Source organism: Bos taurus, chromosome 1, assembly GCF_002263795.3.
Source record: "Bos taurus isolate L1 Dominette 01449 registration number 42190680 breed Hereford chromosome 1, ARS-UCD2.0, whole genome shotgun sequence".
Classification (NCBI taxonomy): Eukaryota; Metazoa; Chordata; class Mammalia; order Artiodactyla; family Bovidae; genus Bos; species Bos taurus.
The window spans coordinates 152492026-152518772 of NC_037328.1; the positions used below are offsets into that span (position 1 = coordinate 152492026).

At 51.4% G+C, this 26747-nt stretch overlaps 1 protein-coding gene across 1 annotated transcript in view; it reads right to left on the reverse strand.

The window, feature by feature from the left end:
- The window catches only part of COLQ (collagen like tail subunit of asymmetric acetylcholinesterase), a 65991-nt gene that overhangs the window by 10095 nt on the left and 29149 nt on the right, over positions 1 to 26747 (reverse strand). The window contains 14 exon segments of the mRNA NM_001035297.5: positions 4696 to 4801; positions 9298 to 9378; positions 12523 to 12560; positions 13397 to 13420; positions 13423 to 13424; positions 13427 to 13428; positions 13431 to 13432; positions 14337 to 14364; positions 14871 to 14933; positions 16698 to 16769; positions 18505 to 18531; positions 18856 to 18900; positions 23300 to 23401; positions 24473 to 24588. Of these exon segments, the coding sequence (NP_001030374.3) occupies positions 4696 to 4801; positions 9298 to 9378; positions 12523 to 12560; positions 13397 to 13420; positions 13423 to 13424; positions 13427 to 13428; positions 13431 to 13432; positions 14337 to 14364; positions 14871 to 14933; positions 16698 to 16769; positions 18505 to 18531; positions 18856 to 18900; positions 23300 to 23401; positions 24473 to 24588 (708 nt within the window).

Here is a 26747-nt window from a genome sequence, read left to right on the forward strand (position 1 = left end):
TCAGCCTCTCGGAGCTTGTTCAGCGAGCACCCTCTCCATCTCCTGGCAGCCAGAGGACCAGCTCTGCCTCTCTGCCTAAGGGGCCTCCCATCCCCACCGGCTGCTGCTGTGGTGGGAGCAAGTCCAGAGGGGAATCTGGGAGAAGGCAGAGGAGTCCCGGGCCATCCCATCACCTCCACCCTACTCTGTCCCTGCAGAGGCTGCATGGCTGCTCAGGAAGGTCTCGGGACCAGGAGTCACAGGCGGACTTCAGACCAGGAGTAGCCACCAGTTCGCCCAGTGACCTTGGGGGATCTCTGAGGCATGAAGTTCTCATCTACAGAGGGAGGGTGGGATCAGACCAGGGGAGGTTAACCCGGGGCCCATAGAGCCCAAGAATATCCCAAGATGGATTTGGGACAAGGTGTCTGGAGCTCGTAGGTAGACACATGTTTTTTTCCCCGAGAGTGGAACTTTACCAGGCTCTCAAAGGTAGTCTCAGAAATCAGTTTGGAGGCCTGTCCCAACTCCTGATGATGATCCAACTGGTCCCGAGCACAGGGAAGGTCTCTTCTAAACCCCTCCCTCTCCTGATGTCCCCACCCACCACCCCCACCCCAAAAGACACGTTTCCAAAGAGCAGGATTCTTGCCCCATTTTCTTCAGTCCTCTCACTCTGGGAGGTTCCACAGAGGGGACGTGACCCAAAGGAAGGCACAGGGAAGGGAATCAAACAGCCCGCCTGCATCCTGCTTGGCTGCTGTGCAATGATCCAGGGGGCCAGCCTGACAGCTAAAGGAGCCCAGGTGTGTGAGCACCGACAGGCGGGTGCAAATGGAGGTGCAAAGCTGACTCAGCCAGGACCCTGCCTCAAGGACCTGCCACCAGGAGGACGAGGAGACACACCTGCAGGAAGCAGTCACCAGTGAGGGGCCGGTGCAGTCGCAGCGGGGACTGCGGTCCGAGGGAAGGAGATGGCCCATCAGGGACCAGGGAGGGCGCAGAAGAGAGAGCTTGGAAGGAGGGGGAGGAGGTGGGGGGGTGGACCCGGGGGCTGACAGGAACGCTGTTTCAGGCCAGGTGCGCCCAGAGGGACTGTAGGAATATGCCCCCACTCAAGCAGGAGCGGGGTCCTCTGGAGGATGGTGTAGAGGAGTGGGCAGGGAACAGGGTGATGGCATAGCAGGCTGAAAGAGAAGATGCTGGAGAGCCAAGGAGAGAATACAGGGCTACACTGGCCCTGTGACAGGGAGGGGCTGCAGTCCACCAGAGGCTGACAAGACAATCCGGCCGGCTGCCAAGGGAGCGGCTGAGGGTCTCCAAGCCCTGCCCTTCCCACCCCACCCCAGGCTTGACGGGGGAGCCGGGATTCAAGTCGGATACACAGTGAGACCACTGAGGTCTTTGTTTACGGGGGATGCCACCCAACCACAGGCCTCCTGGCTATTCCTCAGTTTTGTGAGCCCTTAAATACACCAGGACGAAGAGGTGGCAAGAATACACAGAAGAACTATACAAAAAAGATCTTCATGACCCAGATAACCAAAATGGTCTGATCGCTCACCTAGAGCCAGACATCCTGGAACGTGAGGTCAAGTGGGCCTTAGGAAGCATCACTACAAACAAAGCTAGTGGAGGTGATGGAATTTCAACTGAGCTATTTCAAATCCTAAAAGATGATGCTGTGAAAGTGCTGCACTCAGTATGCCAGCAAATTGGGAAAACTCAGCAGTGGCCACAGGACTGGAAAAGGTCAGTTTTCATTCCAATCCCAAAGGCAATGCCAAAGAATGTTCAAACTACCACACAATTGCACTCATCTCACACGCTAGTAAAGTAATGCTCAAAATTCTCCAAGCCGGGCTTCAACAGTACGTGAATCATGAACTTCCAGATGTTCAAGCTGGTTTTAGAAAAGGCAGAGCAACCAGAGATCAAATTGCCATGGAATCATGGAAAAAGCAAGAGACTTCCAGAAAAGTATCTACTTCTGCTTCATTGACTATGCCAAAGCTTTTGACTGTGTGGACCATAACAAACTGTGGAAAATTCTTAAAGAGATGGGAATACCAGACCACCTGACCTGCCTCTTGAGAAACCTGTATGCAGGTCAGGAAGCAACAGAACTGGACATGGGACAACAGACTGGTTCCAAATAGGAAAAGGAGTATGTCAAGGCTGTGTATTGTCACCCTGCTTATTTAACTTCTATGCAGAGTACACATGAGAAACGCTGGGCTGGAAGAAGCACAAGCTGGAATCAAGATTGCCAGGAGAAATATCAATAACCAATTGATATTGATATATAAATATCAATAATCAATATCTGCAGATATGCAGATGACAGCAACCTTATGGCAGAAAGTGAAGAAGAACTAAAGAGCCTCTTGATGAAAGTGAAAGAGGAGAGTGAAAAGGTTGGCTTAAAGCTCAACATTCAGAAAACTAAGATCATGGCATCTGATCCCATTACTTCATGGCAAATAGATAGGGAAACAGTGTCAGACTTTATTTTTCTGGGCTCCAAAATCACTGCAGATGGTGACTGCAGCCATGAAATTAAAGACACTTGCTCCTTGGAAGGAAAGTTATGACCAACCTAGATAGCATATTAAAAAGCAGAGACATTACTTTGCCAACAGAGGTCCATCTAGTCAAAACTATGGTTTTTCCAGTGGTCATGTATGGATGTGAGAGTTGTACTATAAAGAAAGCTGAGTGCCAAAGAATTGATGCTTTTGAACTGTGGTGTTGGAGAAGACTCTTGAGAGTCCCTTGACTGCAAGGAGATCCAACCAGTCCATCCTAAAGGAAATCAACCCTAAATATTCATTGGAAGGACTGATGCTAAAGCTCAAACTCCAATAATTTGGCCACCTGATGCAAAGAACTGACTCACTGGAAAAGACCCTGATGCTGGGAAAGATTGAAGGTGGGAGAAGGGGACGACAGAGGATGAGATGGTTGGATGGCATCACTGACTCAATGGACATGAGTCTGAGTGAACTCCTGGAGTTGGTGATGGACAGGGAAGCCTGGCGTGCTGTGGTTCATGGGGTCGCAAAGAGTTGGACATGACTGAGTGACTGAACTGAACTGAACTGAACTGAAATACTCCAAGGGCCGAAAGCATCCCTTCCAAAGGCAAAACCCGGGCTTCAGACAGTGCTGTCAGTCTCTGGGGTTGGCAGCCCAGGGTCGTGGGCTCGAGGGAAGTGTCCTGCCTCAGAACCGAGGAGGGAGAGGACTGACGGGAAGAACTTTCATCCGGATCATCCAGTCATCTCAGGGAGACAGTCTGGGCAGGGACACGGGCCGAGCTACTGCTCGGCCAGATCTCCTAACAGACAGAAATGGGTTCGGCAGGATGCCGTAGTGACTGATGCTTGTCCTTCTGTTATTTTTTCCTTCCCAATTTCAAGGGGGCAGCAAGACTGTGCTTTCTTGCCCTTGCTGAGAAACAGGTCATATTAAAAGACGTTTGCCTTCTGTTCTCACAAGAGGGCAGCGCTGTATGAGGACCAAGAGGAGGGAGGGGCTGGAGGTCAGAAGAGGAGAGATCACCCCAGACGTGGGAGGACAGGGACCCCAAAGCCTGGAGATAAGGAGACTCCTAATCTCAGGAGGAATGGCTGTGGGGTGCTCCTGGGAAAGCTGAGCTTTGAAGACCAGGATTCCCAGGTTTGGGGATGATCTGACACTGACGCCTGGTATGAAGATAGTGGTCACCCCTCTGACCACGTGGCCTCAGGCAACTGGTTTCAGGGGTGAATGGGGCCGGTCAAGGGCCGGAGGGACCTCCCATGATATCCTTTCACCCTAACCCCCAGGATCTCTGCCCCACTGTTCTGTGACAGTTGAAGAAGTGGAGGGAACCCCATTAACGTGCAAGATTGAATTTTCCCAGCATCCTAGCTGGTTGCCGTCTCAGGGCCAGTCTTCATTTGGTTTCAAGAATCTAACAGAATGACATTTCTTGACCATCCCACGGTGTGGTTGTAAATATTTTCCCATAAACACAGTGGGGAAAAGCGCACTTTGGAATTTTTAAATACCTTCATTTTCTTAAGAAAAGAATTAGAATAAAAATGTTGGTTCCTTTTGGATAACTGAAAAAAATGGATCTTGCACAGTCAGCAAACAGTATTCCTCTACATAAACACAGCACCTAGAGATGCTATGTTAATACAGAGGATGTGCTGTGTTCAAACCAAGTAAAAGGCTTAGCTCCTCAAATCAAAGTAAAACAAGGTAGCCGTGTCCCTGTGGCCTCTTCAAGGGGGACTTTCATGTCTTTGTATTAATTTCTCTCCATATTCAGTGCAAATCTGTAAGGACTCTGTCATAATGCCGTGTAAGGTAGAAACATTTGCAGTGTCATCTTTACTCCGAGTTGCTTGGAGCCATGAAATGTTTTTCTATAAAGAGGTGTTCGCTGTTGGAGTGCTAGCTGGTTATTTTTCACTTCGCGTATAAATGACATCACCAATGTGATTTTTTTTCTTTTTCTCTCCTCTATTTGTTCTCCAAAATGCTAAACCAAAACCATAGTAGTGTTTATCACCCTTGAGTAAAACTCGAATTAGCCAAATGGTGGATAAATTAGAAGTGTATCGAATTGCTGCAGGCATTTCAAGTCTGGCCTCTGCTGGACTCCCTCTGGGAGGCTGGCTGGAGGGCGACACTGTGGACCAGGTGAAGCGGTGACGTTCTTACCTGCGGAGGGGGGACCTGGGGGGCCTGGGAGACCCGGACGGCCAGGTGGACCAGAAGGCCCGGGTTTGCCCGGGGGGCCTGTCACGCCGCTATCTCCTTTCTGCCCCTGATGGAGAAAAAGGCAGAGCCTGTTATAAGAGCAGGACATGGCAGACTTTCTTCACCAGTCAGCTCTCCATTGGCAACCAGCTTGTACTTTGGAGCAAGTGCTGGAGGAGGAATGCACTTCCGGAGGTCACCAAGCTCATAAAAAGCTCAGGGCAAGCAACATTTGAGACAGTGCTGGATGCAAGTTTATAGGTACCCAATTTTTTTTATATTGAGGTATAGTTGATTCACAATATTGTGTTGGTTTCCGTGGTACATCATAGTGATTCAATGGGTTTTTTTAAAAAAGATTATATTCCATTATAGGCCATCATAGAATATTGCGTAGAGTTCCCTGTGCCACACTGTACATCCTTGTTGCTTATCTAGTTTACGTATAATAGTGTGGATGCGTTAATCTGCCCCTCTCCCATCCATCTCCCCCTGGTAACCTTAAATTTGCTTTCCACAGGCATCTCACATGGCATGTGACTGCAAATGGAAATGATCCGACCCCCTCTCTGGCAGCTGCTCCTTTCGCCACTCATCAGGCCATTTGTTCTAGCATGAAAGCTCTTCCCACCGTGTGGGAAGCACACACAAGGGTGTGCTTTCAGGATAAAGACACAGCCCCTTCCTCAGCCTCCAGAGCCACGCATGGCTGGACTTGCCAGGCTCATCCCAGCCTTTTGACGTTGTCGCTCTTCAAGAGCACACGCCTTTTATTTTGCTTCTCAAGACTCTTCTCTCTGCCCCAAACCGCTCTCCCCTCCCTTCTGCCTAGATAACTCCCTCCCATCCTTCCACTCCCAGCAAAAACACCACCCAGACAAAGCCTTCCCTGACCTCTCCTGGCCCAGTCAGTTCTCCCCAGCACAGGCCCTTTGCCTTCACAGCTTCACCCCTGATCAGAGCTACAGTTGGTCTGTGGTCGTTTCATCCATGTCCCTCCAGGAGACAGAAGCTCCCCGCAGGCTGGAATCTGTCTTGCTCAGATCAAGCAGGGGGAGGAGGAGAAGCTGAATACACAGAGTGGACGTGGTTTGTCGGCTCTAGGTCAGGAAATCTGGCTTGCCGTCTGGCCCACGAGACCCTGGGTAACTCAGGGCATCGCTCTGAGCCCGAGTTTTCTCGTCTGTGAAAGGCGGCCAGGCAATATACACCTGCATAGGCTTGTCACAAGGCCAGCAAAGATCTCAGAGGTGAAAACGTGGTTTGCACAGAACCAAGGGCTCCATGCGCCAAGCTGATTATCACAGCAGCTGGCTTGGTTTCGTCTTTGCCCCACAGTCACAAAAGTCCTGACTCATAAAGAGACGTGTACCTGTATCTTTCCACGTGGGATGCTCTCTTTGCTATCTGCCCTTGGAGGGTTAAGAGCACACATCTCCCCCGGGGCTGCCCTTAGGAAAGACCCCAGAAACCAAGACTGGCACACCTGCAGAGCTTCCCCCAAGCCATTGGCTGACTGTCCCTGCCTGGGCCCCGACCATGACGCTGGCTGCAGCCGGACAGCTTTGGACGGGCCGCCTTCACACGGTGTGCCGGGGCTGCCTCGCCCACCTGCTGAAATGTAAATCTTCCCAAGTCTGGGGGCAGGCCGGCTGAGCACGCCTTTCAACCACCATGTGACATGTGACCTGCCATCTTGCCCACATGGCCCTGGGGCTCTCTCGGCAGTGTGCAAGGAGTTCTCAAATCCTTCGTGTGGGATGGCGAGGCCAGAGTTTGTCTCCAACTCCATCCTAAGGGAGGGAGTCTTAAGCCTTGCCTGAGCCTTAGCAATCTGCAAGGCCACTAAGACGGGTTCCCCTCGCAGATGACACAGGAAGTCACACCGTCTTAATATAGCCGCAGCGAAGGCTCATTTATCTAATAGCCACATCGGCTGGCTCCGAGCACAGGAAGTGACACAGCTCGAAGAAGCTGGAAACGCTCCTCGTCCTGGCCTCAGTGGTAACAGAATGTTCTGCTTATCGGTCATCTGCTTGCATCAGCCTCGCCTCTGTGAGCAGGACACACTGAGCAGTGCTTTCCAGGAAAACGCTCCTCGTTCTGTTGTTGCACAAAGTCTGGGGATTCCCATCCAGGAGGCCGCTGTGTCCCTGGGACGGAAGACGTGTATGATACGCTCGTGTGGTTTTCCTGGGCCTGCCCAAGGTCAGCTTGGAAGCAGGAGGCTGAGGGGAAGGTGCCGCATGGGCAGACTGGTCTCAGGTCTCCAGCTTCTGTCCCTGCTGGGGAGCTGGCTTGGCTAGGGGGTCCCGGGTGGTCATGCCGCTGCCCTGGCCCCTGGTTTCCGGGTGACTACATGCAAGGGAGTTGGGTTGGTGGGCTCTTCAGTCCTTCTGGATCTGAATTTCGTACTCCTGGAGCCGCTTCTGGATTTCTGATTCAGGGATCTGGGTTGTTTAACTTCCAGAGACTCAGCACCACAGCTCAACAAACACCCTGTGTATAAGACTCTATTAGGCAAATGATTCATGACAAAAAGAAACCATCACATCCATCCCCCAAGGCTGACCAGGCAGGCTGGGGTCGAAGCAGCACTCAGGTATCTATAAAGTCTTGAAGGAAGATGAGTCCATATTCCTAACTGAGCTCCCAGACGTGGTTCTGGTGTCGTCTTAAGATGGCTCCAACACAATCATTCTCAACAGGGTCAAGAAATAGACTTCTTGGCTTCCGCCCTGACCAGGACCAGACAGACACTGTCCAAGGAAAGACGCAGATGACGGAAGCCAAGCGGCTTCTCGGATCCCAAGCATAGCACGTTCTGGATGGAACACGGCCATAGGGGAGAAAATGCTTTATTTTTAAAAAGGATTTTTCCCTTGTCTTTCTTTTTCTGAGCCTAGTTTTTAGGAAACTGTTATCTGTGGACTCGTGGCAAAGCCACAGCCGTGCTACCCATGGTAAAGCTTTAGAAATTGAACTGGAGCCTTGTGACTTCAGGAGTCACCATGGCTGGGCTTCCCTGGTGGCTCAGTGGTACTCGGGGGGCACAAGTTTGATGTCTGGTCCAGGAAGATCCCCTATGCCGCCAGACAAGCAAGCCCATGTGCCACAGCTTCTGAGCTCATGCACCGAAACCAATGAAGCCTGCGCGTCTAAAGCTCTGCAACAGGAGAAACTGCTGCCACGAGAAGCCCGCACACACCTTAACAGACAGTGTCCCTGGCTCCCCACAGCTGGAGAGAGCCTGCACACAGCAACAAAGACCCAGCACAACCAAAACAAGGAAAAGTCATCGTGGAAGCTGATTCATCAGGTCGGAGTCTATGTCATTCCTAGGTCCCTTTGAAAAGACCAGATCTGGCTTCTTAGCGTTACTGTGGCTCTGAGTTCTGGCGCACGTGAGACTCATGTGGAGCTTTAGAAGCAACAATCCACCCTGAAGCCTCAGCTGTGTATCAGAGCCTTTGGGAGGCAAGGGCTTGGTGGGGAGGAGGAGAGACACACGTGGAGCACCACCTCTGCACCCGGGGGAGGGCATCCGCATTGAATCAGCCCCCAGGCGGTTCCGACGTAAGCTAGAGTCTGAGAACCGTGGATCTAGCCTAAGGAAAGAATGGGGATGTGCCCACACGTGTTCACTCCTCAGCATTATCTATAATCCGGTTACGCTTCTCTTGTCCGAGCAGTCTTCTGGTCCCTCATTTACTAAAATCTGATGCAGAGATTTTAAAAGAAATGTTTTAAAATACTTAATGAATGAAGTAACAAGTGAAAATGCATATGTTGTGATTTTTAACTAAAAGTTAGGGTAAATAGAAATGTATATTGGTCATAAAAGGAACAAATGGCTAGAGATTCCGCAGGAAGGAAGACTACCAGCGTGGTAACAGAGTTATGCTGGGACGTTAGGTGCTTAGATGATCTCCTTCCTAGTTTTCTGAACTTTCCATTCTCTACGATGCTCATATATTACATGTATAGTGGGAAAGGAGGCAAAAAGCCAACAGAGTGGAACTGAAAGAGTAAGGGACACATGTCTCATTCAAAGGGGTGAGGTTCTCTGAGGCCCTGGGGACGGCTCACCATCACATGGTTTTGACCCAAGAGCCTGCGGACCAGGGGAAGGAAGACTTTCCCTAAGCCCTGAATGGTGCCGATAAAGAGGGTCATTTACAAATGGGGGTCCTGAGGGAGGGGAAAACGCCCTGCTGTTGAGACCTAGAAGAGCCTTGAACAGCCCGGAAATATCTGGGCTGGTCCAGAAGTCCATCTGTGTCTGGGACACTGAGGCAAAAAGCAGATTTTTGTGGGGTCAGTGGTCTTGGTGGAGACAGACCTGTTCTTGTGAACTGAAGACCCACTCTTAGCTTCAGCATTGGACACAGCTAATTTTGAGCATTCTACCCATCCCCCTCAAACTCAGCTCACCTAGGAAGCCCAGGTGCTCTGCCCCCCAGCCCAGAGGATGCTGGAGACCAGACTGTGTGCCCAGAAGGTCCCTGACCCATTCTGCCCCCCACCCCCCACCCCAGATCCGGTTAGCCCTGGGATCCATACCTGCTTGCCTCGTTTCCCTGGTCTGCCTGTGGGCCCCCGGTGGCCGGCGAGCCCAGGCTCGCCCTTCGGCCCCATTTCTCCCTGGAAAGAAGAAAGAGAAGCAAGAGTGGGGTGGGGCTCGAGGCTCTGGCAGAGCTCCAGGTCTATCTGCCCCCTGCATGGGCCATCTCCTCTGTCACTCTATTCTAGGCAGGCTGCTTCAGGAGGTTGGGGGAGCTATAGGGTCGTGTGAGAGGGAAAGAGGTTCTTCACGCAAGAGGAGGGGAAGGAGCAGGTTACCCCGGGTGGGGTTATCATCTGAGAGACGGGGAGGCTGGGCAGCACACGGTTTGGTTCCCAAGTCCCCAGCCCGAGCGGCCAGGGTGGGAGGTACCTGCATTTGAGTCCCCTGTGTCTGTGCCTGGGACACTGTCAGGGGAAATGCTCTCTTTCTTAGTTGAAATTTTATGTTGTGTTTTTAGCATAAATTCAAATCTCTGGGGTTTTTGAATAATCAGACACAGTTTTGACAGCTGTCATCTTTGGGAAGCTTCTGCCGTGTTAGCTGCATCCCTCTGCTGTGTGTGCTTAGTCGTTCAGTTGTGTCCGACTCTTTGTGACCACATGACCTATGGCCCACCAGGCTCCTCTCTACATGAGATTCTCCAGGCAGGAATACTGGAATGAGTAGCCCCTAACCCTAACCTTCACTCCCACTCCAATACTTTGGCCACCTGATGCTAAGAACTGACTCATTGAAAAAGACCCTGATGCTGGGAAAGACTGAAGGTGAGAGGAGAAGGGGATGACAGAGGATGAGATGGTTGGATGGCATCACCAACTCAATGGACACGGGTTTGGGTAAACTCTGGTAGTTGGTGATGGACAGGGAGGCCTGGTGTGCTGCAGTCCATGTGGTCACAGAGTCGGACACGACTGAGAGACTGAACTGAACTGAGCCACTGCCTTTTCCAACATACATTCCTATTCTTCAGCAAAAAACTGGTTGCCATTCCATCTTACTTCCATTTGATTCAGGGAGAAACACTTTGTGGGACAGATGTTCCAGACATGTGTTCAAATTCTTAATACAATTATTATAAATGGCATGGAAAGCAACATAAGCCATGCGTGTGTGCTAAGTCACGTCAGTCATGCCCAACTCTGTGTGACCCCATGGACTGTAGCCCGCCTGGCTCCTCTGTCCATGGTTCTCCAGGCAAGAATAGTGGAGTGGGTAGCTGTTCCTTTCTCCTGAATGTAAGCCATATTCCCAACTAAAAAGCAAATGCACCAACTGCAGAATTCGAGAGTTTAAGGTCAGCCTTTTGTAAAACTGGTCTCTGCATCTCAGGCCATCCCCTCCTTCCCTGTGTTCTTCCAGGATTCCAGGCCCACCTGTGGCTTCTTTGGCTCATGAACCCACAGGGCAGCCTTCTTACCCCCAGGAACCCCTGCACACCCCAGAAGGCATCACACAAACTAAGTTTCACACCAGCAGCCATGAAAATTTCTGCTAGGCAGCAGCCAGTGCCTGTGAAGAGCTTCCCTAACCACTTAGACAACAATAAACACCCAGACAACTTCTCCCAGGGACGCCAGAGGAGGTACAACACAATGGAAAATTCCAGGGAACACCAATTCACAGTGAGGATCAAGCATAGAGCTCTGAAATTACCTGCCGGTTCAGCCAGTGTAATGAATTTGTCAAGCTACCAACATCCTGCCTCACCGAGAACTGTCCTTAAACCTACGGTTTCTTTCCCATCTGTCATGCTCTTCAGCCTGCTTGGATAGGATGGATTCTCTGCGACTATGGAGATGTTTGCACAATTTTCCTTGGCTGTTTAGAGGAGGCTGAGAGATGCCTTGCTTGTCTGGGAGAAAACAGTAGCATAAACAGCATAATTTTTTGGAAAAGATCGTCTGAGGGAAGGGTGGTCCTTCTCCTCACCAGTTGGAAGCAGCCAGTAATATCTTGATCTAATTTCTCTCTGAAGACTTAATTATGGTCATCACATTACCTCTGTCTTAAACAGGCATGGGAGGGAGGGAGAACTCTCTATGGAAAGTCTAGCAAATGGAACAGAGCAGAGAAGCTGTCATATTTAATTTTACAGGAGTGTATTGCTCTCTGATACACAGAATGAAAACCTAGACTAAGTATTTTAAAATAAAATTGTTTTTCTCTGTAACATTCCCTTTCATTTGCTTATATAATTAATCTCTTTTCAACCCAACACTCCATGTAGGTAGCAGAAACAGAGCTTTTGACGGCTTTGGGCAGTGATAAATGATAATAATTTCAGATGACTGAAATTATTTAAATATAATCTACCAATGGGAGAAAGATATAACTTGTTCTTTCAAGCATGGAAAATAAAATTTTAAGGTGAACTTGGAAACAATTTAGAATTCTAAGAAAGCATCCCACTTGCCTGTTGGAAGAATATCATGCCCTGAGGCTTAGACAAAAATAAGTGTCCAATGTTAATGCCTTAACAACACGAGGACCCACCATTGCAATGGTGGTTGTCCTAAGTGGTCATTTAAGCACCCTTTCTCTATTGTCTGACATCCCCTCACCTTCACCCCTGAGCTCTTTTCCCCAGACCCTAACCTTAAATATAAGTTAAAAAAATCTGTCAGTCAGTTGCCATTTTCACAGTTTTTAGTATATCCGACACCACTCTGTTATTCAGTGAATACTTTTTAAGTCAACCAAATAAACTCCTTTTTATTAAGCCTCATCCTAGCAAGATATCCATGAAATCCTACTAAGTGCTTAAATAAATATTACATTTAACTGTCAAATAAAAAACATTTTCGCTGTCTCCTGCTAAAACAACTCTGCGTTCCTCTGGCAGTGCCTGTACCCTTCTGAAGGAGTGCAGAGCTGGGTGCCTCAGAAGTGGCCTTGAACCCTCATCAGGGCCGCTGGCCGCTGCAGCTCCGGTCTGAGTCCTGGGGCCCAAAGCTTTCTGCTTTTGAATTGTCTGATAGCCCCCTGACAGACAGGTGACACAGAGAAGCCATCTCTCTTCTCAGGTGGGGTGTCCCTTCCTCCTCTGAGTCGGAGGGAGGTCTCACCAATACATTTGGCAACTTGCTCCCCTTTCAAACATGAACCTTCCACAAAGAAACCCACTTATCGGGCCTGATGGATGAAAGGCAGACCTCTTTTTGTTGTGCTTAGAGGATCTAACTTGTAACTGAAGGCTATTTTTACTGCTTCTGAGTACTTACTTTCTGCCCCAACATTCCAGGAAATCCTGGGAAACCCTGTGAAGAGAAAAACAAACATAATGACTGCTTCTGAAATAATGCTTGAAAAGGCTGAGGAAGAACTTGGTCAGCCATTTTCAAGATAAGGCCCCAGCAGTCAGCCAGCCAACCAGTTAGTCATCCAGCTAGTCAGTCATCCAGTCAATCAGACAGGAATTCATTCATTCAGCCAGTCAGCTAGCCAGTCATCCAGTCTGCCATTCCTTCAGTCTTTCAGCCAGTCTGCCATTCATTCACTCAGCCAGTCAGCCAGTCAAGTCAGTCAGCCAGTCAATCATTCAGTCAGTCAGCAGCCAGGCAGTCAGCCAGCAGCCAGGCAGGCAGTCAGTCATTCAGTCAGCTGCCAGTCAGCCATCCAGTCAGTCAACAGCCAGGCAGTCAGCCAGTCAGTCAATCATTCAGTCAGTAAGCAGCCAGCAGTCCAGTCATTCATCATCACCGGCAGCTCAGCCGCCAGTCCAGCTAGCCATGCAGTTCCATCAGTCAAGTTCCAGCCAGCCATTTATGAGCCAGAGTCAGTCATCATCAGTCAGCAGCCATCAGTCAGCCAGCCAGTCAGCCATCCAGTCAGTCATAGCAGCAGTCAGCCAAGTCAGTCAATCATTCAGTCAGTTAAGGCAACCAGCAGTAGTGCATTCGTCATTCAGCCATGGGCGTCAGCGCCGAGTCCACTAGCCAGTACAACATTCAGTGTAAGCAGCCAGTTAGTGAGCCAGCCAGCCAGTCACTCAGTCAGTCAGCAGCCACAGTTCAGGTCAGTCGCCCACAAGTATGGGAATTGATAGGGGATGCCCTTCTGGGAGGTTGTCATGCTCTATGAAAATGCCCCATTACTTTTCTCCTTTGGCCAAGTCAACCCTTCACTCTGATCCTAAGGGGAAACCATAGGAGAGAGTCAATGAGTTGACTCCTAGGAGAAAAACTGGAGCATTTCTAACTGAAAACGCCATAGGTCAGCACCCTCACTTCCCTTAGAAGACTCGGTATGCCCAGGGAAGGCTTTCTTTATGAGATACCTCCTATTTGGATCCCCCAAACTGCTTACAGGAGAAGGCAATGGCACCTCACTCCAGGACTCTTGCCTGGAAAATCCCATGGACGGAGGAGCCCAGTAGGCTGCAGTCCATGGGGTCGCTAAGAGTCGGACACGAATGAGTGACTTCACTTTCACTTTTCACTTTCATGCATTGGAGAAGGAAATGGCAACCCACTCCAGTGTTCTTGCCTGGAGAATCCCAGGGATGGGGAGCCTGGTGGGCTGTCGTCTATGGGGTTGCACAGAGTTGGACACGACTGAAGCGACTTAGCAGCAGCAGCAGCAGCAAACCGCTTACATCAATAAAGGACACTCCACAGAAAATTTTGGGACCTAGACTTTCTCCTATGTTCTAGGAAATTTGTCCTCAGGGTGTGGCTGGATTTTTTACTCCATTTCTGACAGACAACGAGGCTGTGTGGTAGAAGCGTGGCCTAAGTCACACATCTACCATCTTCGCCCAGCCCCCCCTGCCAGGTGTGTTCACGCAGCAGCTGGCACAACCTCCAGCCCTTACCTGCTCCACGTGAGGGGCTTCCACTTCCACTGGGAGAGCCTCCCTAACCCGCCTGTCCTGGCTCGGGGGCCCTCACTTCTGTCTCGCAGCCCACTGACAAAGGACAGGGTAACATCGAGAGGTGGCAGCTGCAGCCACTGACTAAAGAGACCCCTGGGCCCATGCTCTGTGCATCACTGACCCCAGACTCGGCTCCAGGGAGCCGTGAGAGACAAGCACGAACCTTTTCCCCTCTGGATCCAGGGTAGCCCTAAAAGAAAGCAAAAGGCACATTGACAGTCAGCCCTGTAGGACCTCCGGGTCTGGTGTAAGAGTGGAAGGAACCCCTGGAAGGGGTGGTGGGATATGTCTCCACACTGGGCTGAACGTTCTAGGGAGGGGTCAGGGGAGGGTTGCAGCAGTGAGTGTAAAGATGTCCCTGAGAGTTGTGTTTACACCAGGCCTAAAAAGAGCATTGCTTTCCTTAACCCCCACCCCCAAAGGCCCATACAAAAGGCTTCCATCTGCTTTGTTGCCCAGAGGCTTGACCCTCATTTTCCAAGAGAACAGCAGGAATGGCCTCCCTCTGCCCCGTGTCCCAGGGCATACCTCCCCGAGGGCTAGTAAAGATAAGCACAGCCTGACACCGGCCTCTCCAACATCTGTGATAATCCCCAGCCCATGACAGCAGTCACCCAGTCCCCACTTTACAGACACCAGCTGCTCCAGAGCCTTAATCAGGAGACCTGGAACCATCTATCTGACCAACACACTGACCTTGGAGCCCATTGGTCCTCTTGACCCTGGCAAGCCCATCAGACCCAGGTCACCTTTTTCACCCTGTGGGAATCACAAGAAGGGGGGAAAAAAGACCTCCAGTGACATTTCCTAGAGAAGCTGAACCAGGAGAGGCATGGGCAAGATCAGGATGGAGCTGGGGACATCGAGGTTGGCCCGAGAACCTGAGGACCCCAAATGCTCCCTTGTTTACTCCCAGGGATCCAAGACTACAGACTCCAGGCTTCATTCTGGTATTTGTCATGAAATGTAGAGAGAAATTGTCCAAGGTAGAGCAGCTCTCCAAACCAAATGCTCACTCACGTGTTATAAATGAACTGACATTTGATCTTCTCCCAGAGAGGGTTGGGAAAGGGTGGGGAAGAGAGCATGCAGGCACTTGGGTACTCAAAGGACAAGGTTAATGTGCTCCAAAAAGCTACATCTGCTCTGCTGTTTGCATAGGGAGGGCCTTTCACATGTTTCCACATACTCTTACCCTAGGTTTGTGGCCAAGTAGAGTGACCTTTAACCTCTGAGTGGAAGCCGGGGACTAGGACTCATGGATGGGATCTGTTACCCTTCAGAATGGTTTACAGTTGGAACTTTCAGTACCTGCCTTGCTAAAAAACTTTAACCACCACTAAACAATAGAAATATAAGGTGAACCACATACTTAATTAAAAATTTTTAGAAGTCACCTTAAAAGAAACGGATGAGATTAACTTTAAATTTAAACATTAAATTTACTCCAATTAATCTAATTATTAATCACTATTTAAGAATCCAATTATTTTAAACATGTCATCTATGTAAAAACTATCCATGAGAGTTTTACATTTGATTTTTCACAATAAATATTTGAAATCTGTTGTGTATTTAACATTTAAATCACAGCTCAATTCAGGTGCTAAATTTTCACCTAAAATGCTTGATCTGTATTAGATTTCATAAAATTTATAGTTAAAAAAGCAGATTTCAACTCAAGTTGCTCAAAAATACTTAAATGTTTTCAAATAACTGAATTGAGTAAAGATTCTTAAAATCAAACTTAAATTAATTAAAATTTCAGTTCCTCAGTTGCACTTGGCACATTTCAAGGGCTCAATAGTCACATGTGCCTGGTGGCTGCCATATTGGATGGTTCAGCATCATATACAGTGGATTTTTAAGAAAATATCCTCGGAACTTTTCCTAAGACGATTGGGAACAATTTTCTAGTCTCATAATAAATGCAGCCAATGCGTCAGAGCAGATAGTGACATTCCCCTACCCACCCCTGACTTCTGCAGCTCAGTTCTAAGTCATGGCCTCTGCCTGCAATAGTCTACAATGAAAGTGTGTAAAAAGACATGCGTGTGGGTATGTCAGCTTCTCCTCACCTGTTTGAGGAAGGGGATTTCCCCAGCATTTAGCAATCTGCCTGGGAATGCAGGGTTTCCGTGGTTCCAGCCCCCAACTACCTTGCCCTCATCCTCCACCCCCTGCCCAATTAGTATGACGGGCCAACTGCCTTCCAGACACGAGCTCCTTTGGGGTCATCTCCGGGAGCCAAAGAATTATGAACTAACTCTCAGGACAGCAGGACAGGGCTTGGGAAGGAGGCAGCAGGCCCTTGCTTCTCCTCCCACAGGAGCAGCTGTGGGACTGACCGCCGTCTCGTGGTCCAGGCAAGGGAGGAAGTGTTTGGGGCCCCCTGGGCGGTCCTTGGGCTCTCTCCTTTCTTCCTGTCTTGAGGAGGTTGAGTTTTGCCAACTGTGCCAGGAGACAAGGAAGCCGCCACCTCCTCGCCTCGAGTTCTGATGCCCTGAGAGCCACCACACTTACCCTGGGGCCTTCAGGGCCGGGCCAGCCGACAGGCCCAGGCATGCCAGGAACTCCTGGGGGGCCGGGTCTGCCCTTCAAAGACAGAGAACAAAAGTTAGGACTATTGGGCTTGTTCCCCTCCCTCTGAAAACAGGTTTGTCTCTGTGGCCCGGTAGGGAGTATGGGCCCAAGCATGGCCCCAGGATGCTCATCCCCACCTCCAAAGACTCATGGCCTGGAAAGCTGGGCCTCTCAGATGGGAGTTAAAGCCCTTGGTATCACATGACATCAACACATGAGATTGTTCCATTTAAGAAATGGAAGGTGGTGGGAAGGGGCTCTAAACGTCTCGGTCCTTTGACCATTATCACCCACCCACACGTCCCCTGCATTCCAATATATTCTCTCCAAGGAGGCAACATAGAAGGGGAGGATGAGGTTTAGGGGAGCAGCAACAGAGGCTGGGCCTTTTCCCTTGAAGTCTTTCCCCTGCTCAGCATGCCCACCTCCCAGAGGATGCCTTCCTTGCCATAACAACTCACTCCTTCACATGTGGGTTTGCTGGGGGCTGCCCACCAATTGATGTACCACCTCTTCCTGAAGCCAACAGCCCAGCCCCCTTACATCAAGATGAAGCAGGACAAATTCTCTGTTGCCATTCCACTCCAGAGCTCCTCTGTGGCTCAGGCTGAAGCTGGATGTCACCTGGTACCACCCTCCTGCCCCCGTTGGGTTTCCTCCCCTGCCTGAGCTGGGTCTCCCCTCCCCTAAGGCTCCTCTGGAGAGAGCTGCTTTAATCATTAATTCACCTGCACATGGCATGGACCACCTCTATCTCTGTGTCTAGCAAACCCAACAGAGGCCAAGGAGCTGTGGAAGAGTGAGCCCTGCAAGACAGTGTGGGGCAGGGAGGTGGGGTCTGCATTGACCTCTGCACCCACTGGCTAATTTCGGTTAGCCTAGCTGGGGATATGGAAGGCTCATCCCTGACCTGGAGATCACGGTGCTGGCGGGCACACTTGCTCCCGCTCCTGCCTACTTCACCCACGGCAGACATCACTAAGCAATCACAGGCCTTGTTCTGAGCACAGAGAGGAGGCCAGAATCCTCCCAGCCCGGTGCTTCAGGCAACCACTAGGCCATGGCTGGAGTGGTCATCTGTGTCCTAAAGGGCTAGGACTTGGTCATACAAAGGTCTGTTTGAAGCTCTTATTGATAGTAAAAGTATTTGAATAAAATAACTGGGGAAATAGTAATTTATATTTAGAACCATGGGCATCTTTTCTTGGTCTTGAACCTTCTTCTGAATCCCCAAGACCGACAATTTCAGTGCCTGCACCCACTGACCGCAGTGGGTAATGGTTGGTCGACTCCTTCCTGATGCCAATGAGAGTCTTTATAACGTGTGTTTGGTTTATTCAGAGTCCCTGCGACCTTAGGTAACTCCCGTTTATTTCAGCTGGGCCCTGAGGCAAAGCCATTCGTTCTTGTCTGACACTTAATTCCAGTTTAATCAAATCGACAGTGAGAGTCATTTGGTGCCGCTGGCTGGGGTTTTGGAGGGTTTCTCTGATGGACGGCAGGATGAGGCTGGGAGGAGACCTGGCCAGGCTTGGCAGCTTCTGAAGTCCGAATGCCACCAGGAGCAGGCTGCAGACCCTGACTGAGAAGCGGGCAGAGGGAGGCGGTTGCTTCCGTCCTCATCAGGATAACTCCTGGGGATCGGGGCTGCGGGGGTGTGCAGCCGGTCCCCACCCCCGAGGGCACACACTCTCACATGCCCAGCACAGCTGCACGTGTAATTCTGACAGGGTAACGTGGACTGTACCTTCCTTCCTGGTCGACCAAGCTCCCCCTGTGGATGGAGAAGACAGGTAAGCAGAGACTGCTTTGGAGGAAAAGTTCTGGAACCTGAGGGCTTGGCAAGGTCTGATGAGCCGGCATGCCCACGCGGCGAGGTGCCCTGGAGGCTCACAGCATCCCCGCCACGTCACCGGGCCCCACTGAAACCAACGGGTGGGGTCCCACGCCCGCAGTCACCATGGAGCCCATCGTCACCCTCTAAGGCAGGATTAGTGCATGCTTCGAAATCTCAACCAGAAGATCCTCAGTGGCGTCCCCAGAAACCAGGCCGGCATTACCCAGGGGAGGTGGGGGTGAAGACAGAGGTGCTTCATACCTTCTCTCCCTTTGGTCCAGTCTTGCCAGGAAGCCCGGGGGGGCCCTACACGATCAAGATAAGAAAAGAACAAAGCCCGCATCAGCCAGAGGCAGGATGGGTGTGGGGGGCCCTGGGTGCCCTGGCCCCTCAGTAGGCGGTTCTCGCCGCAGACTCAGGGGTCCCCGCACGGCAGGAAGGATCCTGCGCCCCGTCCAGGCCAGGCCCATCCCTCTCCCTGGGACCCCTCTACTTGCTTTCTCTGGGCTGTTTTCAGCATCACTGTTACTACGGTGCTCACATACCTGCTTTCTGTGACTTTCCTTTTCTCTCTGGAATTCTCGGATGGCCCAAACATCCTGAGTGCTTGGCGAAGGCAACTCAAGAGACTTAAAAAGGGCTATTTGCTGAACACAAGATGCTTCGCCACCTCTCACCTCTTTTCCGCTGCTCTTACCAAGTTTCCCTGCGGCCCTGACCAGACAAAAGTCAGGCTTTGCCTGCAGGAGTAGCTAACATAGAAATTCCCATGGTGGATCTCTGGGTACCAGGAAGAGCAAAAGCCTTCTGTTTTAAGATGCTAAGAGTGTGGGCAGGTGAAGAGTGCATTTTTGTCCCACTGCCCGCCCAGGGAGAGGGGCTGAGTCCAGCTCGGGGAGCCCTGTGCCTTTCGCACTGAAGCTTGGCACACACACGGCAGGATGCAGCTGCCCTCGGTACACGTGCCTACGAAACCCTCAGTTGGCCAGCTATCTGCCAAGCTCCCCAGGACAGCAGAGTGGAAATCCACCAAAACCCCCAGGCCACTTCTTCATCCCCAAGATCTGAAGGAGAGCACGCCTTATGTGAAGCGTGTCTGAAATAGGATTTCTGTGAAGCTTGTTCAAACGACCCCCTCCAGCCAAGGGATTCTGATCCTCTCTGCACATCAGAAACCCCTGGGGGACCTTTTAAAATTCTCCAGGGACACAGGCATCCCACGGGATTCTAATGGGCAGAAAAGTTGGGGAACCACTGCTTTTGGTTTATTCTCCTTCTGTTTGCGGGGGGGAGGGAGAGTTTCAGTTCCATTCTTTCTTCTTTTCCAAGCCTCAGTAATTTTTCTGTTTTCTTCAAATGGGCTAGAACTATTTATCAGGCCATGATGCTGTCCCTAGCTCAGGGCTTCCCAAACTTTGACATGAGGGTGATTCCCTCTGGGCAGTCTGTTAAGATGCAGGTTCTGATGAGACGGGGTGGGGTGGGGGGAGGGGAGGCTGAGATTCTGTGCTTCCAGCAAGTTCCCAGGTGCTAGCAGTTGTGGGTCTGAGGCTCCCCCTCTGTGTGGGTACAGGGTTGCCCTGTGTTTCTGGAGCACAGAGGTGGCTGTGGATCCCCGGAGCCAGCCACACAGCCTCCCAGGGACCCACATAGGCTTCCACCAGGTCAGAGAGGCTCCTGTGGGGCTGGAGACCATGGCCTCAGGGCAGCTGGGACCCCCTTCCTGTCCCGTGGATTCTCTGCAGGTGCAGACCGCGGGAACTGAGAAGATGGAAATCCCCCTGGGAGCTGAGCCTTGGGCACCCACTTTGCATCTCTGCAGGCTTCCCAGAGCCTCTGTGGCAGTTCTGGCCAACTGTGGGTCCCAAGTCCTGCTTCCTTCAGTGCATTTAATAAACATTTACAGGGAAGCTCTACTTCCCAGCCAAGGGATTCCAAGCCTTTCTGCACATTACAAGCTCTTGGGGACCTTTTAAAATTCCCCAGAAACACGGGCCAGGACTACACCCCGGGTACTGGTGTGGGTGGGTGCCGGGAACCAGCGTGAGGAACTCCGCCCATGGCAAAGGTCATGAGGAAGGAGGCTCAGCATACGCAAAGGCGGGATTGAGCCTCAGGAGTCTCCCTGGAAATTCTCGAGCATCTACCCCCAAAACCAAAGTCTGCCTACTTTACTGCTTTGTGCTCTCACCTATACCTCTGACTTTACGGGGGGCTGTCCCCCACCACCTCTCTCTCTCTGAAAAAGAGTTAACTTACAGCTCCAGTTAATAAAGTTCCTGGGTGTGACAAGAGTGTTTTAGTTCACAAACTCCTTTGGAAGTTCTCTAGCCTGCCTGAACAGGTTCTTCCGGCCACACGTGATTGTTCACAGCCTCCCAACCATGAGAGGCACGAGATGTTCTAAACTTTCTAAATACAGATTCCTTTGAGCAGTTAGAAGATTATTAGTATAGTATAATGGATTTATTAGAAATTATATTGGTGAAGGGTTTTCATTTGTTGGGCCAATGTTTGCTGCTAAGTTTCCATATCCCTTACCTACTGTGTCCCTGGCAGTGTATTGATTAATATAATTGGTGTATAGGAATGTAAGTAGTAGCTTTAATGTTTGTAACCTTGGACCCTTGAGTTAATTCTTTTCTTGTTATAGCTCACCACACCTTTGCCCTATAGGAATGCAACTTTATCTAATGCTTTCAGAGGGTGGTGCCTGACTTTAGAATAATCACCTTTAGAGAAAAATAAGTTTTCTGAAGAAAGGATCATAAAATGTTAACAGGCCTCCGGGCCAGAAGATGATGTAAATCACCTAAACTTTTGCATATGATAAGTTTGCAGGAAGAAAGCCTGGCTTACTGCTGACTCTACCCCTTCCCCCATTATCCTCTATGCACAACTTAAGGTATAAAAACTACTTTGGAAAATAAAGTGTGGGCCTTGTTCACCGAAGCTTGGTCTCCCCATGTCGTTTTTTCTCTCACCTTCTGGCCGAATTCCCATCTGAAGTGTGGAGGCTTGTCAAGCCTACTAATTTTGCCTGGGCTTCTAAGATCTGACCGGGGAGGCCTTAGTGTCTCTTCTCCTTTGGGAGAACGGGAGGATGCCTGTGGCCTACGTAGGTGGCACAAATTCCTTGTCTTGGAATTTTACTGGTTTTCCACGTAAACCAAGTTATTCGGCCTCTTTTCTTCACTGAATTTCTTCGCTGAGCTATCCCTATTTAACCACTCATTATATCTTTAATTCTATCGTATCCTGATCGCCGAAGCCGTCTCCCCTTCGAATTCCCTGAATCCACGGGGGCAGGACCCCGGCAGGTGGGCACAAGGCAAGATGGACAATGCCCCTGTTCGCAAGAGCTGGTCTGCAAGGAGCCAGAGGGGAAATACTTCGGCTTTGCCTCTGATACAGCAATTCTGTCACAACTCCTCAACTCTGCCCTTCAGTGGAAGGAGTCGCCAGAGAACGATAAACTTTAATTACAAAACATGCCGGACTGCACTCCTGGCCATAGCTTGCCAACCTCAGGCACAGAGCTTGTATTTTATGGAGGCGGGGAGACCCAAGAGTCCAGGAACAAGAATAAAACTGTGACGACATGAGAAAACTAAGCAGAGAAGGAAACCTGGCCCCTGGGTGGAGAGCGATGGGGCGGCTACTGCGACGGAGGGTGGAGGGGCATGTCTGGGGGGGGCGGTGGGCGCCTGGGTTCTGAGGGACAGAGGAGCGGGCCATGGGGCAGTCAGAGGGAAGGGCATTGCAAACAGCCAGAGCCACAGGCAAGGCCCGAAGGCTGCCACAGACTTCGGGTGGATGAGGACCCAGGACACACACGGCGGCTGCACTGAGTGGGCTGGGGCGTTGTGGGAGACAATTTGCAGGAGATACGGGTCCCCACGCGGGGCTTTGCTCCCAGGGTGAGGAGTGTGTTTGGTCTTCCTGTGACAGAAAGCCACAGGAGAGGTGACAGAATTCCTCTCTCCTGTCCCCATGCAAGCCCAGACCCCACGTCCTCCTCGACGGACCCACTCCGCCAGGCCGGCCAGAGGGCTCAGGAGTCTGTGAGACAGTCTCTAGAGGGGACCCTTTGTCTGTCTAGAAAACCCTTCCATCAGCATTTGACCTGCTCCTCACTCTGACCTGAGCTCTGATGGGGAGGGGCGGGCTGGCTGGGGCCCGTGTCTAGGGCTAAAGTGAGTTCAGAGCACCATGTTCCCTGTTGCCCCAGTTTTCTGCCCTGCATGCAGGCCCCTCTGGGTGGGTTAACAGTTGCGCTTCTCCTGAGCATTTTTCTGATGACAACTATAACAATAACCACCGCCATCTAGGCAGTAGCTCGCCTGGTCACCTCCCACATCTGGTACTGCAGGGGAAGTTATATCCCCATTGTGCAGATGGGCACACTGAGGCTGGGAAGCAGAATTGGCCAGAGAAGAACCATGTGGTTCCTCCAGGACCGGGAAACAACCCCAGGGCACCTGAAGAGGGGAAACTCTTCCCTGGGGGTGGCGGACAGGGGAGGGTCCCTGCCCTGTGATAGGACCTCAGAGGAAGGGCCTGGGGTGCACTGACCTGGGGACCCGGACCTCAGGGGAAGGGCCTGGGGTGCACTGACCTGGGGACCCGGACCTCAGGGGAAGGGCCCGGGGTGCACTGACCTGGGGACCCGGACCTCAGGGGAAGGGCCTGGGGGGGAACTGACCTGGGGGCCCGGAGGCCCGGATGAGCTGAGCGACCCCTGCGCACACGGGGACTGCGCCGTCTCCAGCTCCAGGACAAGATTCTTCATGTCTGGGGAGAGAAGCTTCAAGGCAAGGTGACACAGGTTCTACGTGTGACCAGGGCGCAGAAGAAGGGTCAGCCCTGGACACAGGCCTGTTCCACAGCCCAGCCCCGAGGCCGGCCGTACCCTGACTCCCCAGTGGGCGTCTCACAACGGCGACCTCTCACTCCCAGTCTCCTTCCTCTCATCTGCTCTGAGACAAGCCTGGCTTCAATGGATTACAGAGAAAAAGGAACCACTCTGGACGGAGTTAGGAACTCACTCGGGGGCCTTTACCCAGCATCCAGGACAGCACCATCCAATAGAAGTAAAATGAGTCACTAATGTGACACTAATGTGTCGTCTTAAATGTCCTGGTAACCACATAAAAAGGGTAAAAGGGAATAAGTGAAATTAATTTTGATGAGGGTTTTATCTTACCCAGTATATCCCCAATATTATTTCAATGTAAAAAAAATACTGAGATATTTTGCGTCATTATAAAGGCATTCAGTGTGTGTTTTATACTCTGCACATCTCAGTTGGAACAGGCCACATGGGGCCAGAGGCTAGTGTATTGGACAGTATGGGTCTAAGAGGCTCTGGAAAGATCCGAGCATCTAGAGCCCCTGGAATGCCTTCCAGCTCAGCTTCCCCCTTCCCGCTCTTTCCCTACCTTCCCCTCCCTTTCCCCACCTTCCCCTCTCTTTCCGCAGTCCCATTCCCCCTCTCAGGACTGTTTTTTGTGTCACCTTGTGGATAACGGTGGATAAGAAGGAAATTTCACATGCACTTAGGGAGAAGACAAAACAAGAGGGGGAAACTCCACGTCTGAGCCGCTGACAGGAGCCCAGAAAGTTATCAGTTCACCTCAGTGTCTCTGAGTGGACAGGACCCTCGCCCACTGTCTGCCTGCTGGCCAGCTGAACCGCCCAGCGAACCGTCCAGCCCAGCTCCTGGTGAGGAAGCGTCTCCCTCCCTCCTGCTTGAGGTCTGTTGGGGGGTGCAGAGAGCTGGCCCCTGAGGACAGCCCCGGGAGGAGCCCCCGCCCGAAGGAGGGGGCATGGCTGGGCAGAGGAGCAGCCCAGGACCCCGACAGTCAGCGGTACTCACCGGGCCCCGGGCCCCTCGGAAGAAGGGCGGCGGGAACAGCGGGGGCGGTGGGGGCGTCAGCAGGCAGCATGCTCGGGGGCCGCCGCGCCTCTTCTGATCCAGGCCGGGCAGGGCTGCTGGGAGGAAACCCCTGCTCATTAGTGTGGGGGCTGTGTCAGGGCCTCTGGGTGCCCACTGTGCCCGGGGAGAGGGGGTCGTGTGACACCCTGGACAGCCGCTCTCACTTGCAGCCTGCTGGGCGGGAGCACCACCCCTGCCTATCCCTGCCCGGGCCCTCCCCGCTTCGCAGGGTAAGCGAGTGGGCACTGCGGCCGCTGGGACCACCGGGAGGCCAGGCTCCTTCTCCAGACGCTGACAGTCACTTTGTAGACGGGACAGAGAACAGACGGTTCAAACGGACCCACCAGGGGCCCCTTCTCTCAGCTGGGGAGAAGGCAGGCTCTGCTCACACCCTTGACACATGCCTGCAAGGAACCGTTTTGTGGGGGAGGCAGTGACCCCGGACCAAGATGTCAAGCATCCGTTTGACTCCAGACTTTACACAGACATTTGGGTCACCCGAGCTCACAGGAGAGCTACAGGTTAATGTCTTCAGACACAGGAGTGAGATGAGGAGGGGGCCCTGGATCCTTGTAGCTTCACGGTCAGACGTTCAGCGTTAGCACACATTCAGTGCTGAGGTGGTCCTGGCAGAAAGGACACAGATCCCTGGGGATTCCTGCAGCACCCAGGTAGAGATCCCGAACCCCCCAGCCTCCAGGAGCCCCTTCAGCTCCTGCCCAGTCTCTACCCTGCTCCCTGCCCACCGCCCTGGCTCCCAGCCTGGGGGAGTCCTTGCGGCTGCATTTGAGCTTTGTATGAACGTCAACTCTTGTGTCCTTCTTTGGCTCGACATTGCGTCTGTGACAGGCATCCTGATCGCTGCTTGTCGTCGTCACGCTGCTGAACAGAGTCCCCCTGTGGGACATGACCACAACCCTCTTATCCATCCTGCTGCCTCTGAACACTGGGTCGACACGGCTACATGCCCGCCAGACCGGCTAAACTGAGAAGGCCAGAACGTAACATTTGTCAGTAAGGGCGTGGGACAACCAGAATGCTCACTCATTGGCTGGTGGGAGAGAAAACGGCCTCAATTGAAAAACTCGCTGCATCGTCTCCTAAAGCCGAATGCAGCCACATCCGATGGCTCGGCAACTCTCATGCCTACATGTTCACCCATGGAAAAGTGGACGCGTGTTCACCCAAACACACGCACTACGCAAACATCGCCCAGAGCTGTTGATTTTCCAGTGCCCAGGCCTGGTCTCGTGATGGTACCTCCTCGTCCACCCCTTCTCCGAATCTCTGACCTCACAGAACATGGGTGGGTTGCCTTTCACACCCCTCTCTGCCCTGAAACCAGTTTTCAGACTTGTCTCCCGGGGACAGTGCTTGTCTTTTCTTTCCACCCTGTGATCCGAGGCCTGACCCGACCTCAGGTAGGCAGCGGGTGCTTCCCAGAAGGCACGCAGTGTGGGCTGCCTGTATCAGCTCCAGCACCCTGGGAATCACTCTGCACACACCTACACCCTTGAACCTCGTGGAGGAGCAGCCCGCTATCTGGACCAGTGGTCCTCAGCCCCCTCAGACACAAGGCCCCATTGGTAAGAAGTATCTTTAAAGACCCCTTTGTTATCCTAAAATAAAATTCAAAAATAAGACAACATACCTATGCCATTTAAAAATCAATGTAACGCTCTGAATGTAATATAAAAGAGAGCTTTCAGAAAAGTGATTTATGATATAAAATGCATGTTTTGAGATGCATATTTTGTTGAGCACTAGCATGTCAGAAAACTTGATGACGTAGTTAGATGCTCGTGCCTGCATGTGAACCACACTGAACGCAAAGTCTACTCACATAAGGTGCGGTATCTGCAACGCACATGCTTCAAGTGAGGTGCCCACTGTGAGATGTGATTTTTCTCAAATGAGGAAAAATCATGCGTAAAATCCCAACCAAACAATGCACAGTCACTACTCAGCAGTTATCTGAGAAAACTCAGTTTCATACTATAGCAGTTCAACAAATATTGATGTGAAAGAGCATTAGCTCCTAGGATGAGATAATTATAAAAGGTATGCATCTCCCATTTGACATTTCACAGTCATGTGGGACATGGGACACACATATGATGCTGTCCCACTACAGGAAACCTCTCAGCTCAGCTGTTGTGACAACTGAAAATGAAAATTTCTAACAAGGCCCCATGAAACACTCTCTGAAATAAAT